Source organism: Myotis myotis, unplaced genomic scaffold (assembly GCF_014108235.1).
Source record: "Myotis myotis isolate mMyoMyo1 unplaced genomic scaffold, mMyoMyo1.p scaffold_m19_p_13, whole genome shotgun sequence".
Classification (NCBI taxonomy): Eukaryota; Metazoa; Chordata; class Mammalia; order Chiroptera; family Vespertilionidae; genus Myotis; species Myotis myotis.
The window spans coordinates 49,564,738-49,584,636 of record NW_023416317.1 but is presented as its reverse complement, the minus strand read 5'-3'; the positions used below and the strand labels follow the sequence as shown (position 1 = coordinate 49,584,636).

General features: G+C 50.0%; 1 protein-coding gene across 4 annotated transcripts; it reads right to left on the bottom strand.

The window, feature by feature from the left end:
• Positions 1–1,293: 1,293 nt before the first annotated feature.
• ZNF445 (zinc finger protein 445) lies at positions 1,294–19,022 on the bottom strand. 4 transcript variants are annotated; one of them, XM_036333122.1, is made up of 7 exons: positions 18,895–19,022; positions 11,590–12,147; positions 9,115–9,283; positions 8,665–8,741; positions 8,041–8,167; positions 7,354–7,536; positions 1,294–6,698 (listed from the first exon to the last, which is right to left on the bottom strand). In XM_036333122.1, the coding sequence occupies exons 2-7, from the start codon at positions 12,016–12,018 to the stop codon at positions 4,522–4,524; spliced, it is 3,162 nt and encodes a 1,053-aa protein (XP_036189015.1). In that variant the 5' UTR covers positions 12,019–12,147; positions 18,895–19,022; the 3' UTR covers positions 1,294–4,521. The 4 variants fall into 4 exon arrangements, with proteins under 4 accessions (XP_036189015.1, XP_036189017.1, XP_036189016.1 ...); XM_036333124.1 differs by having other exon boundaries at positions 7,426–7,536; XM_036333123.1 differs by lacking the exon at positions 18,895–19,022 and adding an exon at positions 18,575–18,763.
• Positions 19,023–19,899: the final 877 nt, after the last annotated feature.

Below are 19,899 nucleotides of genomic sequence, written 5' to 3'. Positions count from 1 at the left end.
GGGACCCCCCCCCCACCGGTGCACAAATCCATGCATGGGCCTCTAGTATGTATAGAAGATCTTTGGTTAATCTCTTCCTGCTCTCCTCCCCTTCCCTCGGACATTCATCATTCTGTTCCATGTTTCCATGCCTGCGCATTGAGCGTCTGCCCCCTGGTGGTCAGTGTGCATCATAGCTACCGGTCAAACCATCACTTAGGCTTTTAGATAGATAGGGGTGAGGGTTCCAGTGCAATGAAAAATGCCCGTTTCCTCTCTGGAGCTGAGGCGTGCTTGGGCTTTCAGCTTAGCCTGCCCAGATGTGAGAGAAAGAGCTTGAAAGTTCAAGTTATCAGTGGTCAAACGTCTAAAAGGGGGTCAGCCTCATATTACAGCTCACGCAGTCCTGCAGGGGGCGTGGGGGAGGGGGGAGTTAGCTGCTCCTCAGTTACCACCTCCATGATGCCTCCCCATTTTCTTTCTGCCTTTTTATTCAGATATATCTAGTGAACTATTTTTTTTAAAATAATATAGTTATTTATTTTAAATCCTCACCTGAGGCTATTTTTCCATTTATTTTTAGAGAGTTGAAGACAGCAGTAAAGACAGAAACATCGATGTGAAAGAAACACCTCAATTGGTTGCCTCCTGCAGGTGCCCTGAACCAGGTCCTGGGCCAGGGAGGAACCTGTAACAGAGGTTCAGGCCCTTGACCAGAAATGAACCCAGGACCCTTCAGTCAGCAGGCTGATGTTCTATCCACTGAGCCAAACCGGCCAGGGCTAGTGAACAATTCTTTATGAAGCTCTCGTTAAAACAATTGGTATGGTTTCTGGCCCCTGACTAGAACCTGGTTGATGCAAAGCCTTTCCTCCTCTTGGCAGGGTTGGCATGAACTTAAAGGCTGTGGTGGCTGGTATGTGAGAGCTCATGACCCTCCTCACCTACCAAAAAAGTGGGATGAATGACTAAGCGCCTCCGTCCACAGATCCCATTTCATCTTTAAACTTGAGTCTACAGCTTCTGACTTTACTTATTATTGGGCAAGGAGGAGCTAAAGGAAACTGAGCCTATGATTTCCTGTAAACCACACATCTTGGAGATCACGTGTCCACGCGTGGCGAACATCCTCCCCTGTAGCCGTTGCTGGGTGTCCACCCCGAGGAGCAGGGCTGTTAACCACTCCTTTCCTCGGGGCCGTCTGTGTTGCTCCGACGCTGCAGGTGAGGAACCTGGAACCTGGAGCGATTAGTGATGCATTCTAACACCCCGTGAAGCAGAGCCAGGATCTCTGTGAATCAGAAAATGTCAGAGCCCAGGCGTAAAAACTTTTTATTTTTAAGGATTTTAAGCAGACAGTTAAAAAAGCACCCACCGCACTATGCTACTAAATCCACATGCTGACCAACATCGACAGTAATTTTAAAAAGAAAACACAAGCGAAGCCTCCAATTTCATCAGCAACCCCTGCCCTGGGAGGGCAGAGCAGGACATTCACACATCGTTCCAATACACGATTTCATACTCTGGTTTCATATAATTTGCGTCCACAGGAAATATATCAGCGGTTCTCAACCTGTGGGTTGTGACCCCTTTGGCAGTTGAACGACCCTTTCACAGGGGTCGCCTAAGACCATCCTGCATATCAGATATTTACATTACGATTCATAACAGGAGCAACATTACAGTTATGAAGTAGCAACGAAAATAATTTTATGGCTGGGTCACAACATGAGCAACTGTATTTAAAGGGCCAGAAGGTTGAGAAGCACTGAAATATATAGTGCAGAACAGTAACAACATGGTTTACTATATGCCACCAGTGCTCACACGGCAGCCACTGTTCTAACCACTTTACTTACACCATTTCATTAACTACCCCCAACCCCAGTCACCTGTGAGGTTGGCACAAATATTTCATTTTACAGAAAAAGTGAAACACAAAGACGTTTAAGTAACGGACTCACAGATACAGCGTTGAACTTTACAGAAACGGTACTTGTCTGTACCTTCACCAGTTTCTCAGCGTCGTTTTATTTATCCGTGAAAGATGCGACTCCGGCTCTTTCACACTCGCTTCCCAAAATTCCAAAACAACCCACTGACTTCTCTGTTCTGCTGATGGGAATGTAGGCTTTTCCCAATCTCGCTATCTCAACAATCTTGCCAACTGCAACGAACAGTATTGCAATGCAGGCTCACACGCATCTCCTGTGTCACAGCCGTTGTTCTGTGGTTTATCCAGGAGCAGATTACTAGGTGACCGAGTACACACAACTTTACAAGATTTTGCAAACCGCTTCGCACAACCGTCATCAGTTCCCGCTCCCACAGCAGTCAGTGCCCAGGGCCCACACACCCACATGAACAATTTGCCAGCGTGGTAAGTGTGAGATGGTCCGTTTCATTCACATTTCCTGGGCTTTCTTCTCTGTACACGACTCTGTGGGCTGACGGTCTCGGTCAGCAAGGCTGGGCTGACACCGGACAGCTGACTGAAAGACCTGCTGATGCCCACCTGGCTCTCTTCAGCCCCAACTTCAGTTCTTGGGGAGAGAAGGCAGGGCAGGGTTGGAAAAGGGGGTGTGCCCTCCAGGCCAGAGAGGGGTGCGAGATGGGTACTGTGACTGGGGCCGTCGGAAACTGTTCACTGGTGCCTGTGGCTCGGAACCACACAGAGCCGGGCTCCTAATTACAGGAGTGCACTTGTGGGTGGCCTCCAGTCGACGTTTCACTCAAGAACCCTTTCAAAAGACTCCAATCATGACTCAGCTAAACTAAACTCAGCTCTATCTTCCTCAACAGAGGCAACTTTGTGCAAAATCTCTGCGTGGCCAACAGGTAAGCAAGCACTCAGCCCTGGCCTCAGTCTGGCTGTGGTGGTGAGCGTAACTTCTGCAAATCCAGACAACACCTAAGACAGCACGAAACAGGGACCAGGAAAGGCGGGGCAGGGGAGAGGGCTTCAAGGGACGAGGGTCAGGGAAAGCTGGGCCTGGAAGAGTGAGGTCCTGAGCCAGCATGGACGGGTGTGGCACTGCAGGTGAAGGGAGACAGCACACGGCAGCCTGCAGAGGTCAGAGCTGCAATCACAACTGCTTACACCGGGGGAGAGCTGCTGGTCTCAGAATATTCAGATACTTGATGGGGGCAGGTAGGGAGGGGGGTGTTCACGCATAGAAACAGGCAGCAGGGATAACTGCATAAAACATTTTCAGCTTCGACATTTTACTGAGTCCTTGGGTCTGTGGTTAACTCTTGTAAGATGCAATTCACATTCAGACCACATCACTTCTAAACTCAAATCATCCAAAAGCACTCGGCAGGTGTGGCTGTGGTTGAGCGCTGTCCCGTGCACCAAGAGGTCACTGATTCCCTGTCAGGCACATGCCTGGGTTGCGGCTCGATCCCCGGTGGGGGCATGCAGAAGGCAGCCGATTGATGATGTTTTTCTCTCACTGATGTTTCTATCTCTCTCTCTCCCTCTCCCTTCCTCTCTCTCTAAAATCAATAAATATATATGTTTTTTTATATCGTCCAGGCCCAGTGAGGCCCCCGATGCCCTGTGGCTTGCCCACCGCCTCTCTGGCCCCCTCTCTTCCACTGGCTCACTCCACTCCAGCCCAGGGGCCCCCTGTCACTCCCTGAGACACCAGACAGGAGCCCACCTCCTGTGCGTGGCTCTAGAGACCGCCAGGGCCCACTCCCGACTCTTCAGGTCTTTGCTCAAATGTCACCTTCTCAGCCGAGGCCCTTCATGACCAGCCTGTTTAAAACCACAACCCACCTCCCAATCCAGCATGCCCTCTGACGCTTCTCCGATGCGTGTTGCCCACAACACACACACCAACCCAAACGTTTATGGATCTCGTATGTTTATCTGTAAAGATCCAAGACGGCACTATTCGGGTCACTGCGGTGTCTCTGGCACGTGGGAGGAGCTCAGCACATTTCTGTTTAACAGACAGAGCTGCACACCTGGGGAATGGGATGGGGACGGGATGGGAGAGCTCCACGCTCCAGTGAGGGACCCGACACCTGCTCTCCTCCACTTGGCGCCCACAGCAGAGATCCAAGCCAGCTGTGAAGGCTGAAGCTGCAGCCAGAGCTCCCCAGGAGGCATATGGGGTGACTCGGAGGAGTTCCTGCAGCTGCTGTTGCTTTAAGGTCAAACAGAATAGGAACCAGAACAGATCAAACTCCGAGGAAAACCTCAGGGCCCCTTCCCAGCAGCCACGGCCCGCCTCGCCAACCCAGAAGGGCACTGGCCTACATCACCCTTTAGTTACGGAAGAAGACCTGGCCGGGGAGCTCCAGGCCATGGCACAAAGGCCACTCCTGAGGGCCCGAGTCTCCGGAAGGTCCCCAAAGAGCATCTCATCCCCAGCAGGTAAAACGAGGGGCCTCTGAGCTTTTGAATCCTCGGGATTCTCTGCGACCAGCTTCCACAATGAAGAGGGCTGGGCCCTCTGGGAGCACTTTCCCGCAGCACCTCCCTCTGAGGTCCTCCGGGAACCGCCTCTTCCCTCCGTCAGGCCCCAGCTAATCACCAAGGTGCCCTTTCATGTGCCGAGCCAGGTTGGAAGCCCACCGGAAGGTCTTCCCGCACTTGGTGCACTTGAAGGGCCTCTCGCGAGTGTGGAATCTCCTGTGGCTGATGAGCTGGGAGGTCTTGCTGAACGCTTTCCCACACGTGCTGCACTTGTGACACTTTTTCTCCGCGGGTAAGTCCTGTGGTCCACTGGGCCCGGAGCCCTGCTCACGGTCCTCCACGGGCCTCTCCCCGCTCCGCTTTAACTCCTGCAAACTCGGCCCTCTGTCCTGAGAGGAAGACGGCCCGGCCAGGCTGCCTTCCGACGGCGCCAGGCGGGTGTGCTTCCTCTGGTGGATGCAGAGGGTGTGCTTTGCGATGAAGTCTTTCCCACACCACTGACATCTGAAAGGCTTCTCTTTCGTGTGGGTTCTCTGGTGATTCACCAGGCGGTACTTTCGATCGTAAGATTTCTCGCAGAGGTTACATTTGTAGCGCTTCTCTCCACTGTGGATCCCCTTATGATCTAAGAGGGTTCTTTTACGCGTAAAGCTCTTCCCGCATTCTTGGCACCAGAAGGCTTTCTTCTCGTCCTCCAGGCTTTGTGGCTGCACATCGGAAGTGTCCCCGCTGTCACGGTACAGGAGCAGCCGTTTTCCCAGAAAGTGGCTCCTCTGGTGTCGCGAGAGGTTGGAACTCCACCGGAAAGCTTTCCCACAATCCCTGCACTGATACGGCTTCTCTCTGGTGTGAACCCGCTGGTGGATGAGGAGGAAGGAGTGGTTCTGGAAGCCTTTCCCGCACTGGCTGCACGTGAAGGGCTTCTCCGGGGCCGGGCTGCTCGGGGCCGGGCTGCTCGGGGCCAGGCTGCTCGGGGGGACCTGGAGCGCTCCGTCCTGGCTGCGGGAGGGCCGGTCATCAGGGCTTCTGTTGAGGGCATGCTGCTTCCTACGAACGATCAATTTCGACCTGTGCGTCAACTCCTTCGCACGTTCGCCGCAGCGGTAGGGTTCCTGGCCTGTGTGGGTCCTCTGATGGTTAAGGAGCGCTTTCCTCCCGGGGAAAGTCTGCCCACACTGCGGGCACAGGAAAGCTTCCTCCGCAGGGGGGTCGCTCTGGGGCTGACTGCAGCCGGGGGCCTCCCTCCAGTCTTCGCTGCCCCTGTCTGGGTTATAGAACTTTTCTTCCTGGTGCATTCTTTGGTGGCGAGAGAAGTTGGACCTCCACCGAAAGGTTTTCCTGCATTTGGTACATTTAAAGGGCTTCTCCTGCGTGTGGATCCTTTGATGCTGCAGGATATACGATTTACAGTGGAAGGATTTCCTGCACTGGCTGCAGTCAAAGAGCTTCTCCCCGCCTTGGTCTTGCAAATGATGATCCAACCGGGGGCCGTAGGCGAGCGCTTCCTGACGCCGCCTAGTTTTGAGATACAGCTGGTTGGCGTGGGACTCCTGGTGCAGGTGGTAGGCGTACAGGCGCTGGAAAGTTTTGCCGCATAAATCGCATTTATAAGGTTTCAGTCCAGTGTGAATTCTCTCGTGTCGCGCGCGGTTGGAGCTCCACCTGAAGGCTCTCCCACACACTCGGCATTTAAAGGGCTTCTCCTGAGTGTGGAGTCTCTGATGGTATTCGAGGTAGGAGCTACGGCTGAAGTTCCTCCCACAGTCGGCGCACTTATAGAAAGTCCCCACCACGTGAAGATTGCGTTGGTGATGCAAGCCGAGGCTGAAGTCTTTCCCGTGCGCATCCTTCGAGGGGGCTTTCAGTCCAGCGTGAATTCTCTGATGTAGGTTAAACCCGCTGATCATGAGCCTGAGGCCTTTCCCGTACTCCTTGTAGTCATAGTGGTATGAGCTCCCTCTGAAGTGTCGGCCGCAGCCATGCTTCCTTTTTCTTTTGGGAACTCGAAAATATACGTGTCTGAGACTGACGCTACTACCGCCGCCCGAGTCTTCCGGTTCCTTTCCTGTCCGGTGACTGAAACTGGCCTCTTTTCTCTTAGCACTCGCGTGTGTGGGATTGCCACTTCCCTCCTGTAACGGGCTCTTCTGTTCCACAAGTTCTCTGGGCCCTGTTTCCTCAGAAACACTCATCACACGACATCCTGACGACACAGCTAAGGCCTGTGCATCTTCCAAAGGTTTGGGGTTTAGGATGAGCTTGCTTGATTTAATCTGGAGCTCGCCTCCTGACACAAAATAAAACACAAGAGAATGCACTCTTTCCCCACACTTGGAAAAGCACCAAGGGGCAAAAAGGTGCCACAAACTTGGGTGGTGTGGCTTGTGCCTGACTGCCAATACGTCTACAAAACAGTCACAGCAAGGCAAAGTGGAAGGGCGTCCCAGGTGACAGGGAAGGGAGGAGAAGCAAGATGGGCACAGGAGCTAGACGTGTGCAGAACTCACATCCAGTTAAAAAAGAAAGGGTTGAGAGGCAAGTGTTAATAGCAAGAGAGGGGAGAGGACCCACAGCACAAGACAGGGCCAAGGGTGGGGCTCGGAGGAGAGCCGGCTAAAAGGTCTGGAGAGCAAGCCTACCACAGGGGAGGACGGAGCAGAGAGGAGGAGCAGGAGTGGAATGAGGGCTCCTCAGAGCAGGAAGGGGCAGGCACTGGGGATTCAACGGGAGTGCAGCATCAATGAACGGGAAACGAGAAGGAACGGTGAAACCCTCCGGTGAGCAATCATGATACTGAAAGGGCTTCTGGGAAAGGGGCACAGCCAGAAATGAATGTCTAATAGGCCAGTCTGGAGGGAAGAAGCCCAGGGCCCGGCACCCTTAGCAACAGTACTAAGGATTTTCCTTCTAGCAAACAATGGAGTAAGTTCCCCAGGACTGACCTGGTGTGAAAGATGGTAAGAAAGAGAGCAGACGCTGGAGGAGCAGGATCTGGTAGGTTCTCTGGAACTCACCTGCCGGGGCAGCACCTGGCTTCGCCTTAGGCTGGGCTCTCTGGACATTCAGGCCCCACGGCTCCCTTGCCTCCAACCAAGAGATCAGAGCAGGTTTGGCGAGTGGCCCCACTGCAGAGGAGAAGGGGAGGGGACGGGATTGAGTCACACAGAACTAGTCTCAAGGACCCTCGCACGCCTGGCGTTGTGGGTGGGAGGAGGGAGAGGCCAGAGAGGCGGGGGGGGGGGGGGGGGTGGAGCTAAGGCAGGAGGCCCAGACAGCCATCTCTAACAGCCCTGAGCAGAGACAAGAGAGGCTGAGAGAAATCACAGCCAAAAGCATCACCAGGGTTCTCTGGAGATGGGAACCACAGAGCAATTCAATCAGCTAACCTATTGCAGATGCCTAAATGCATTAGGAACTTGACACATAGGACTTCGTCTTTACAGTAACCAGCATACCAGGCATTCTTATCCTGTTTTTCAAGAGGAAAGACTGGATGACAGACTCAGTGACCTGGTTAGCAGTTATAGGGCTGGACGTACACCCAGGTCAGGCCCCTTCGGATGCACCATAATGAAGACTAAGAAGGCAGCAGTAAAGGTGGGCAGAGCATGGGGACAGCGATGCCTTACCCAGAGAAGCCAAGCTCCCATAGTTCTCCAGCATCACATCCCTGTAGAGGTTCCGCTGAGCAGGGTTCAGCCAGGCCCACTCATCCTGGGAGAAGGTCACCTCCACGTCCTTGAAGGTCAGAGCCTCCTAAGAAACAGAAGGAGACCTTAGGGCAGTGGTTCTCAACCTGTGGGTCGCGACCCCTTTGGCGGTCGAACGACCCTTTCACGGGGGTCGCCTAAGACCATCCTGCATATCAGATATTTACATTACGATTCATAACAGTAGCAACATGACAGTTATGAAGTAGCAACGAAAATAATTTTATGGTTGGTCACAACATGAGGAACTGTATTTAAAGGGCCAGAAGGTTGAGAACCACTGCCTTAGAGCCAGTCCACAGACCCTGGCTGTCAGGGAGAGGCAGGGGAATGGGCTGCTCTGAGTGAGAACAGGATGGACTGGTCAGGGTGAAAGAGAAGACCATCATCCAGCAGAAGAGCCCTGGGCTCTGGGGGAGAGTCTGGTCTGCGAGCCTCTGGATGTGTGGTCACTGGACAGAGGCAGGACGAGGGGGAGCTGCAGCTACTCTGTCAGGCAGCAACACTGGGACGTCACGAAGGACAGCCGGTTCTGTGGCTCACCTGAGGCTGGGCTGTCGCCCCATCTCCAGGGCAGCCCTCTTCCTGGGGAAGGGCAGGCACCTGGGCAGCAGGAGGATCTGAAGAAGAAAGAGCCATGAGACAGGGCAGCCCACCCTTCCCCCCACGAGCAGGCAGGGACTGCTGTAACCCATTTCATGTTTCCCCTGTGTTTGCTGGAGGCCAGGGAATGGAAGTGAGGGCAGGGCATACAACGGGAGGAGGAGCCAGGCTAACGTGGGTCACAGATGAGGTAGAAAAGACACAGAGCTAACGAATGAGAAACAAACAAAACAGCAATAACACAAAGAAGAAGAAAAAAAGACACAGAGCTAAGGGCCAGGATAGAAAGGGACTGTCGTGGGAGGGCAGGTGGCGAAAAGATGACACGACAGGAAATGTGGGAAGTGTGGCTTCAGGTGAGGTGGGGTGTTAGTGCCAGGCGGTGAGTACCGGATTGCCCAGCCAGGAAGTCACGCACTCCTATTTCATAGGGAGGCTCCAGGTGGTCCCCCCGAGCAGAGCCGCTCCTGGGAGGTGAAGCAGAGGGCCATTTCTGTGCGGCTCGCAGGGCTCCCGTACCCATCCATTGCACATCTGGGCTCTGGGCAGGGGCTGGGTCCTGGCAAGAAGAAAACGGGAGAGGATCCCCACGGGGATTAGAAAGCAACTTGGCCAATCTCAGAGCCCAGAGGAGGGTGAGCTGGGCCCCTTACCACCTACAGGCAGAGGGGAAAGGAGAAGGAAGCCCAGGGAGGACCCCTCACCCCTCAGCCCCCCTGGGCTCTAGTGTGGGCCAGGGGGTGACAGGTGGAGCCAGAACGTTGCTGGTTGGGGGACTTTAAGGGGGACGGGGTATCTGTAATACTCTCAACAATAAAGATATAAAAAAGGGAAAAGAAAGTAGCTGGCAAGTCAGTAACAACACTGTGGTCAGGCCGCAGGTGCCACAGGACACCCTCCCCACTAGTCCTCAGCCCCCACCCCTGGCCTGGAACCTAGAAACGAAAGACATGTGTCCCTGAGTTGAACTGATAATGACTCACAGGAGAGCTGCAGATGCATAATGTCTACCCAGTACAGGGCACTGCTCTAGGCGCTCATATGCAAAGGGACCCCAAAGGGGCAGGACTCCCAGCCTGTAAGCCTGAGGAAGTAGTAACAATGACAGAGAGGCAAAGCTAACTGTGAGGGGCAGCCATGGCACCGCAGAAGAAAAAGTCTCAGGTGCAAACAATGACAGTGCCCACCCGAGTAGAATGAGGCAGCCTTTGCCTTGGCCTTCAAGTAGCTCTGGTGTCTGAGGCAAGGCTGTCCCTGGTGTAACAATGAGAACAGAAAACTACAGCCAGTGAACCTCAAGTTTTCGGGCCCTGGGGCCAACTCATTATCTACACTGACACAGATGGAACTTGAGCTGAGGCCATGAAACATCTGAGACTGATCTACAGACTCAAGATGATCAACTCATCGCAGTAATTTGTCTCCTAGTCCTCCAAAACCCCGCAAAGGGAGGATAAAGAAACAGGAAGACCATGGAAGCACCGCCAAATGAGTTGGAGGATAAGCTTTTGCAGGGCCCACCCCCCCTTACCCCTCCCCTTAGGTTTCTCACATTTTGGTCATCTGGATGAACCCCAGAGTGACACTGTACCTTTATATGCATCTTGAGCATTTCTGTTATTTTTCAGAATCTGGGAGGCTTTCTCCCCATCTGTTTTATGTTTTCTAATTTCTAACTGCTTTTGACCAGATTGGCCCTCTCTGCTCAGTTGGCAATGTTTTCATGGGTTGTAAAACCTCACATCTAGACCTAAATGAGTTGCATACAACCAAGCCACAATTTTATACCTGAGGTGTACCTTATTTGCTCTGATAAATCACTTTTTAGATCTTTTTGATCTCATTATTTTAATAAAAAGAATAACTGCTCTTTTAGATTTTTTAAAAATAGGACCCAATGTTGAGCCAAGAGGTTTTCTTTTGTAATCGTCACCCCTTGTGTTGCTGTATGACCACTTACGGCTGTTAGACTATCTTCAGGTGTGTTAGGTGACTGGTCTAACTTTATATTAAATTTGGGGGAGAAGTATGTCAATATGTGTCAGAAATCTTGAAAGTAACTTTTATTTATGCATGAATTGATTATTTTTTAGAAATAAGATATTTTTATAGAAATACATATTTTTATAGAAATAACAATTTTAAAGAAGCCTACAAAAATGATAAATGCTATTTTAAAAGCATCCAAAGACGTAGGAAGCGCTGAGAGGCAGAGTGCACTTGAACTGACCTGTGGCTCTAGCACCGGCACTGGGACTGGCAGCCCCACATCCAGCACCAAGGCCAGGGCCAAGCACATGATAGGCAAATACATACCCAGCAACTTCTCACTGTTAGATCAGTTTTGCATTTTCTTTTCAATAAACTGAGGCTCTGAAAGGAACAACAATGTGGGCAAGCACACTGAGGTTGGGATGCCTCCTCCCTGCACAGAGCCAACCCTCAAAGGCTTATGGCACATGCAGGCTGCTCTTCAGGTCTTAACGTGTTCTCAGAGGCCACGAGTCCAGACTCTACTCCTCTCCTTACAAGCAAGAGACATCACCCCCACTTAACAGGTCAGCAATTAGACAATAGGTGGAGATGGACTCTGTATACCCTAAGTCACTGTGTCCAAAAATATGTTCCTGTTTTATGGATACTCTTCCTGCAGCTGATCGTCTTTGGGAAGGCGGGAAGGGCTGCCTGCTATAAGGTCCTTGGCTTAGGGTATAGTTCTCAGCTGCTCACGTGCCACGGGACTGAGAAGGGAAGACTTCCCCTGCATTCCTCAGGGCTGAAGGTTCCGAGGCCAACCCTACCCCCAAACAAGCTGGCTCACTGGCAGGCAGAGTTCACTGGGCACTGCACACTTGCTCAACTCACCGTCCATGGTGTCCCACTGAAGTCTCTCTGCAGCTCCTCCAGCAGGGCCGCAGCCTTCCCGCCACTCTCAGGGTGGTGCAGCTGCACCCAGGTCCGGAGCTCACTGGGCAGGATGCTCAGGAACTGCTCCAGCACCAGCAGCTCCAGGATCTGGGCCTTGGAGAGAACGTCGGGCCTCAGCCACCAGCGGCAGAGCTCCCGGAGCCGGCTCAGAGTCTCAAGGGGCCCAGAAGACTCGTGGTAGCGAAGCTGTCTGAAGAGCTGGCGGAACAGCTCCTGGCCAGGAAGGTTGAGTGTCTGGGGCCTAGGAGCCTGCACTGCAGTGTAGCCTTCATCCTCTTCTTCCTTCTTCACCAGCTGAAGGCGTTCTCGCTCCCGTGAAGCCTGGGCCTGCGCTGGATGGACCGCATACCACCTGCCTGGAGGCATCACTCCTGCTTAGGGTGTCCACAGCAGAGTGCAAACCAAGCCCAGGTTAGCCGTGCCGCCGCTGGGACGTTGGGAGTATCTTTTCAGCACCGTAGCAGACAATGCCATTTACTGGGACATCAGACGTCACTGGCAAGAGAATGAAATAACCAATATTAGAGTCCAGGAGGCATGTGAGAAGGATGGTGGAGCTTGATCCTGTTAGTTCAGATCATCTTGGATGTATGAGAAGAGGGCATCTGAGCATCTGCACAGTGGGGCCTGCCAAGTATCAGCACGGCTAGATGGTCATACTTTGGGGTAAACTGAGATAATATCCCAGAATACAGTAAATATGTACAGGGCCTTATCGGATATACTCACATTAAGAAAGATCTCAACTCAATAACCTAACCTTCCATCTTAAGACACTGGAAAAAGAACAAAATTGATAAATCGTAAGCTAGCCTGACAAAGAAAAAGACTCAAATTACATAAATCAGAAGTGAAAGAGGAAACATATTACTGACTTTACAAAAATAAAAAGATTTTAAAATATATTTTTGCAAACAAATATTTTAGATGAAATTGACAAACTATTATAAAACACAAACTGATAAAATTGACTCGAGAAGAAACACCAATTTTGACTAGATCTGTAAGAAGTGAAGAGACTGAACTGGTAGTCAAAAACTACCCAGAAGGCATCACTGCTGAAGTCCACCAAATATTTAAAGAAAAATAATACCAATTCTTCACAAACTCTTCAAAAAATAGAACAGGAGAAAACATTTCCCAATTCATTCTACGAGGCCAGTATCACCTGATACCAAAACCAAACAGATCAATCTCTTTTAGGAATATAAATGCAAAAATTCTCAACAAAATACTAGCAAGCTGAATCCAGCCACATCTAAGAAAAATTATACCCTATGACTTTATCTTAGGAATGCAAGATTAAAGTAATCAAAGTAATTTAATATATCAGTAAAATAAAAAACAAGTATCACATGATGATGTCAATAGGCACAGAAAAGTATTTGACAAAATCCAAACTTTTATGAATTATAGTTATGAACTCTAGTCGTGAGATGAACAAAACTAAAGCAGTTTGCATATGCACAAGTTCCTAAGCCTCAGCACCGAGTCCTCAGCCATTATCTTCTCAGGCGGCTAGAATGAGAGGGCTCTCCCCTCCTGTTTGTCTCCTGCGTTGTTAGGCACTACTCTTATAATGAGTAGTGATCAATAACTATAATCAATGATAATTCTGCTTAAAAAACAAAGCCACCAAGTAATGCCACCCTGGACTGAAGAGAAGGCCCTGAGGAAAAGGGGCAGCGCGTTCTTGAAGGGAACTTGTGTGCAAACAGTGGCTGTGCTCAGGCGACTGGAAAAAAGAGGAAAAATCCCGGTGACCTTAGCTCTGTTTTAGCCACTCAGCAACCAAATCAGACCAGGCTGGCTGAACAAAGAGAACAATGTAAGACAAATACTGGGAAGTGAGGCAGAGAAGGAAAAAAGGAACATGCTGCCCCCAAACCCAACAAGCAAAAGAACAAACAAACTTAGACAGATAACAGATTGGCGGTTACCAGGGGGGAGGGGGAGTGGAGGGGGAGGGGAAACAAGTAAGACCGGTCAATCCTTGGTGACGGACAGAAACTAGATTCCGGTGGTGAGCATGAAGTACTACATGCAGATGTCATTTTATAATGCTGCACACCTGAAACACAGTGTTATAAACCCATGCTACCTCAATACAAATGACATTTTTTAAGAAAAAAAAAGAAAAGCGTTAAAACAAAAATCTACAAAGTTTGAGATGGACAGCAGGCCTTGGCACCAGAAGCAAAGTCACCAAGATTCAGGTGATGGTCGTCGCCCCTGAAACCGTGGCACCCTCCATCCCTTACCACCGTTAGCAAATTTAAAGAAACCACTACCCACAGCAGCCAGTGGCAAGGACGCAGCCTTCTCTTCTGGGCTAACTTCTGTGAATTATGAAAATTACTGTTGTCCTCCCCCCCCATTTTTTCCCTAACAGAAAGGAAAAGAGAAAGAAAGAAACCACTACCTTCACCCATGATACTAAAACAAAGCCTTCCTCTCCTACATTCATTATAAAACAACTAGAGGCCCGATGCACAAAAATTCATGCAAGAGTAGGCCTTCCTTCCCCCAGCTGCCGGCATCAGCTTCCCTCTGGCAGCCCGGGTCCCTCCAGCACCTGGGACCCAGGCTTCCCTCCTCCAGCTGCCGGCAGGCACTCGGAACTCAGGATGCTTCCTTCCCCTGGCCGCCCGCAGGCACCTGGGACCCAGGCTGGCTTCCCTCTGGCCCTGGCTTCGTCAGGAAGGATGTCCAGTCTAATTAGCATATTACCCTTTTATTATTATAGAAGACTAGGGGCCCAGTGCACGAATTTGCGCACCTTGAAAAGAACTGTGGGCCACGAGGTTGTGCTCAGCCTCTGGAGGTGACTCTGCTGGGCCAGCACCGATGCGGAATACAACGGATTTTTCTGACCCTCCGAGTGCGTGCAGTTTGTCTCCCCCTCTGACCAAACTTCTGCTGTAACACTGCTAGGCCCACAAGAACTTACTGTCACTGACACAGGAAGAACACTCACCCAGAAAGAATGCCATCATCCAGCTACTAGGAGAAGTTCCAGCCCTGCTCCAGGGCAGGAATTCAGGTAAAGAACGACATTAAGGGTCATGCGAGCTGAGGAGGCTGCTGAAGTTTCAGCAGAGAAGAATGAAGCCTTGCTTTGGAAAAAGAGGGATGGGACAGGGTAGGAAGTATTTGGAGAAAACAAGAGAAGTAAATTAATAACTGAAGGCCTGGAAAAGGAGACCTGAAGACACCATAGCAAAGGAAGGCAGGGAGGGAAGGGCGCTTCAGGAGCCAGAGGGGCAGGCTCCAGCTCCCGCAGCACAATCAGGAAGCAGAAACGCCGTTCAGAGGAAGCTGGAGGTCAGAGAAAGGAGGAGGAGAGTGGCTTTCCCCGCCAAACTAGCAGAACAGACTGGAGAGAGCAAGAAAACTCAAGAATGAAAACACAAAAGTGAGGCTGAGAGTGAAGAGAAACCTGGCAGTGAGGCTAAAGACAATGAATTTGAGGCCAGACAAACATTTTGAAGAAATGCAACCAGAAGGAAATATACATGGGAATGACCTAACTCAGGGAATTGAGACCCACAGTGAAATTAGCACCAAAAATAAGCCTCCAAGCTGGCATATTCTAAAGGAGCTGTGCCGAAAGGTCCAAAGAGATAGTGAAGTGTTTGTAATTAGCTGGTGAAAAAACTGACAAACAGGAAAGTGAGGGTGATTGCCTGATAATATGGCAAAGGATTCCAGGTCTATGAGCTTGGATAAAGCTAAAGGTAAAAGGTCCAGGAGTGGGCCTTTCAAACTCTGAATGAAAGACCCAGAGCACAGGACGCTACGGGGGCCAGTGAACTGAACCAGCGCAGTAAAATTCAGGTATCCTAATGCCACAGGATGACTCATGTCCCAGCTAGCCTTTGAGGACAGCAGAAAAGCTTCATTCATCAACGTGTTAAAGTTCTACCACAGATGTGAGCCCCCAGGGCCCAGGAAGCAACCTGAGCTGGGTCAGGCCCTTCTCAGCAAGAGTTATACCCTAACCCACCTCATTCCGACAATGAACAGAAATGGCTTTGAAAAGTACAGGGGAAATCCCAAGCCATCGTCTCGCCATTTTTCAGGGACATTTTCTTCTTTTCGTCATTTTGCTCCTTCAACTTAGATGCAATGTAATTTTGTTTGTTTTCCTTTAAAAATCCTGATTAAGTAGTCTCTCACTCTCAAATTTTTCTTACCCATATGAGAGTACATAAGTTTATGCTATACAAGGACAATACGCAAACAAGTTTGTCAATAATCGCCACTAAAGAAAGCTTTCCCTCCCGGAACGTATTTAAAATGTTAAAATATACTTACAAATATCTCAATTAAGAAATGAGCTTGCCCTGGCCAAGTGGCCCTGTTGGAGCATTGCTCAATTCCAGATTGGGGTGCGTGTGGGAGGCAACCAATGGATCTCTCTCTCTAAAAAAAAATAAATAAATAAAAAATAAATGAAAGCATATCTTCGGGCGAGGATTAAAGAAATAACCTCAAACCTAATGGCATCTAAATACCGTTCGTTCTCTAATAAACAGAACCTGTGTCCTTGGAAAAGTGGTTAATTCCAGGCCAGAGGAGAGAAGATACAAGATGCTAATTGTGATGCCAGAAAGTCAGGCAAAGACACAGAAAAGGAGGGGGCACCTCAAGGGAGACACGCAACCTGAGAGAGCTCTCAGTGGCCAACGCGGGAATAGCTTAAGCAACAAAATGAACAACAGCAGCACTGCATTACAAGCCAAAGAAGTTCCACTTCCGACACCACACACTGATATAACTAATTGACCAAACAAACAAAAGGGGGTGAGGCACAAACCTTCCTCACACAAAATTTCAGTTAAGAAATGCAGAAGTATCAGATTAATATCACCAGTACAAGACACATCAGTATCATTCTCAAAACAGGAGAAAACATGTAACAAGACCATATTGATGGTCATTCTCAAAACACAACTTCAAAAGTGTCAACACCATAAAAAGCAAGGAAAGACTGAGAAACTGCCACAAACTTAAAAATAAATAAATAAATAAGGTGACATGGTTACTACTAAATAAATGAGAGATTCCAGATTAAATCCTGGAACACAAAGGGTTAATAGTCAGAACCTCATGAACTCTGATTAAAGTCATCAGTTTCATTAATCAGATTGTCCACTGTAAATTTCTTAAGTTTGATGACTGTACTATGGTTATGCAAGATACTAGCTTAAAGCAACCTGGGTAAAGAGAATAAGGAAACTCTGTACAGTTCTGTAACCCTCTGTAAGTCTACAATTACCAAAATTAAAAGGTTTTACATTGAAGATGTCTGAGTTGTTACCATTTTTTTCGATTTATTTCTATCTTAGATATTTAGGATTAATTTAGCAATCCAGGGACATAAAACACAGTGATTTCTTATCTCCAACAGGGACTCGTTCTTTAACAAATACTTAATTAGCAACTACTATGTATTAAGCACTAAGGGCACAGCAGTGAATACAGCAGACAAAAAGCACTGCCCTGAGGACCTTATGGGAAGGCAGACAATGAAATTAATAAAACACCTGGTATCTCAGACAGTGACAGGTGCTATGTTGTATAATAAAAAAAGAGGACGCTCCTTCAGATTGTTTCTGATATAAAAATACTGGAGACTGCAAAATATGGTAAGTTATGTTTACTATGCTTTATGCATTTTTACTCTCAAGCAACTCTCTGACATCACAGAATGCTTATAGGAGCCACAGAAAACTTAAAGATGGAACAGTTCGTATTTCTTACGCTTTTGCCAGTTCCCTTTTAAGCACATATAGAAGTTTATCTCCAAAACATTCCCATCTTTTCAGCTTACAGGAAGGATTACTTTTTTAAAAAAATCCTCACCCAAGGATATGATTATTCACTCTAGAGAGGAAGGAAGAGAGGGAGTGAAAAAGAGAGAGAGAGACATGACATGAGAGAGAAACATCAATCAACTGCCTCCCATACCAGCCCCCTGACTGGGGATAGAACCCCCAACCCAGGATTGTGCCCTGACCCGGAATAGAACCCACAACCAGTTTGGTGCACCAGACGGCGCTCCAACCAACCCAGCCAGCCACCTGGCAGAGGCAAGGATTACTTTTTTAACCAAAATTTGTCTGATATCTTCAGCTTTAACCTAACATGTGAGAGAGCAGCCTGGTGGTCAGTCCCTCGCGGATGTACTTGTGTGTATTAACAGATGGAAATTCCCTGAAACCCTTAATCAAAAAACAGCTAAAAACACTCCTTGCAAAGCAACCGACGAATAGGAATGAGTCTTCACTTTTGAACCACAAGCCGTTTGAAACCGGATGCTCTTTCCTGGCCACCCCTTTTAACTGAGGACACCTTGACTTCCTAGGCCTATGCAGGTCAGAGGCAGAACCCCTGGCATTAGGTTAGAGATGCACCTCCTGCTTAACAAACTGCATTTTACATACAACTCTCTCATTCTGTAGACAATTCTAACAAACAAAATGTTTCTATTTACAGCCTCGGGCACTGTGTACTATGGGGGAAAAAATAGCAAACAAAATGTTTTCTTTTAATTCTACTTGGAAACATGTTTTAGTGCTACCATAATGCTAGCACCAAAATCAAGTATATGAACTGCATTACCCCAATGGAAGATACAGTTTTCCAACAAGCAACCGTATGAATGGACTTAATGGCACCGATTATACATTTTGAAATGGTGAAAACAGTAAATGTTTATGTATCATTTGGTAAATGCTATGTATATTGCATCATGGCATTGTTTGATCGCAGTAAGATTTTAAAAGCAATAATGGGAGCCCATTTCGTAATGCATGTTTATGAGTTTGCATAACAATGCGTAAAATTTTCAATATCAGGAAGCCTCCCGACGAAAACATCGCCAGATTGCAGTTCCTTTTACTTTTCTGTCACTCACCCGCGTCCCTAGCCGTCGGCAATGAGCAGCTTTGTTTGCACAATTAGGAGAGGAGAGAAAGCGCGGAAACCATTCCTCCAAATGGTCTCCTCCGGGCGGGGCGCCCCGGGCGGCGAAGCGCTCCCAGACCCGCCCTCGGCGCTGCGGGCACGGGGTCCAGGACCAGCCAACGGGCCCCCGCGCAGCCTCCAGGCCCGGCCTCAGCCGCCGCCGACCCCCCGCAGGGCAGGCAAGCGCCCCCGCCGCCCTCCCGCAACCCCGCCGCACGGCAGCTTCCGGCGCCCCGCGCCCCGCGCCCCGCGCCCCGCCGGGTCACTCACCGTCTCCCGCGGCCTCCTCGTCGGCCCTGCGGCCGCAGTGCACGCCCAGTGCGGGCCTCACCGCCCATCTGGTCGCGCAAGCGCGTCACAGCCTCGGGCCTCGGCGGCCTCTCTAGGAACCTGGAGGGCCAACGTCTCGGCTTCTCCCGGTTCCAGTGCAGCGCGGGCCCGCCACGGTCTAAGAGTCATGGGGGGGGCGGGGGGGGCGCGGAGGGGGGCGGGGCTCATCCCCAACACTCGCCGCTACTCCCGCACCACGCCTGCCCTCCACTACCCCATGCCATCCGGGCCCACAGCTCTATCAGCCTTGGCCCGTGTTCCCACTCTGTCTCCCGATCAGAGGCTCGGCCGTTCTTCTGTCCTCGGGCGTGGAGCAAGGCAGCGTTGAGCGTGGAGCAAGAGGACGATCGATGTCTGAAGTCGGGGACCCGTTTTTTAAGCCTGTGCTGGCCCACGGCAGTCCCGGTGGCTCTCAGTAACATACGTCATCACACAAGTGCGAATCAGAGTACCTGGTTATCAATCACAGTGCGTCAACCAGAAGGTGTCTATCAGGTTTACATACGTCGTCATTCCTAAGGGTAGTATTCAGCTATGGTCTTATCTGTATGGTGCAGCTAGGGCTTGGCCAGAGCGGTCATTCCCTGTGCTCTTTAATATTACTCTTTAATATTTCACCCAAGGATTTCACACAAAAAAATAATTTTCTATAAATTAATTTGTTACTAAGACACACTCCCCTCCCAGTGTATGTGCAGGGCTTCCCTTGGGGCCTCTTACCCCCTGCCTCCTCCCTCCCCCGGCGAATAATAGGATCAAAGCTAGGGGTCAAAACAGGGACCAGAGAGATCTAGCTGACCGCTGATGGGTCCTGGCAGGAAGGAGATAAGGGATCACTCATTACACCCTGGGGCCGCCTTCAATGAGGGGAACCAGATGCTAGTTTCCAGGACCAGCCTCTTCCCCCCTCACCACAAGCGGGGGTAGAAGTGCTTTTTTATTCCC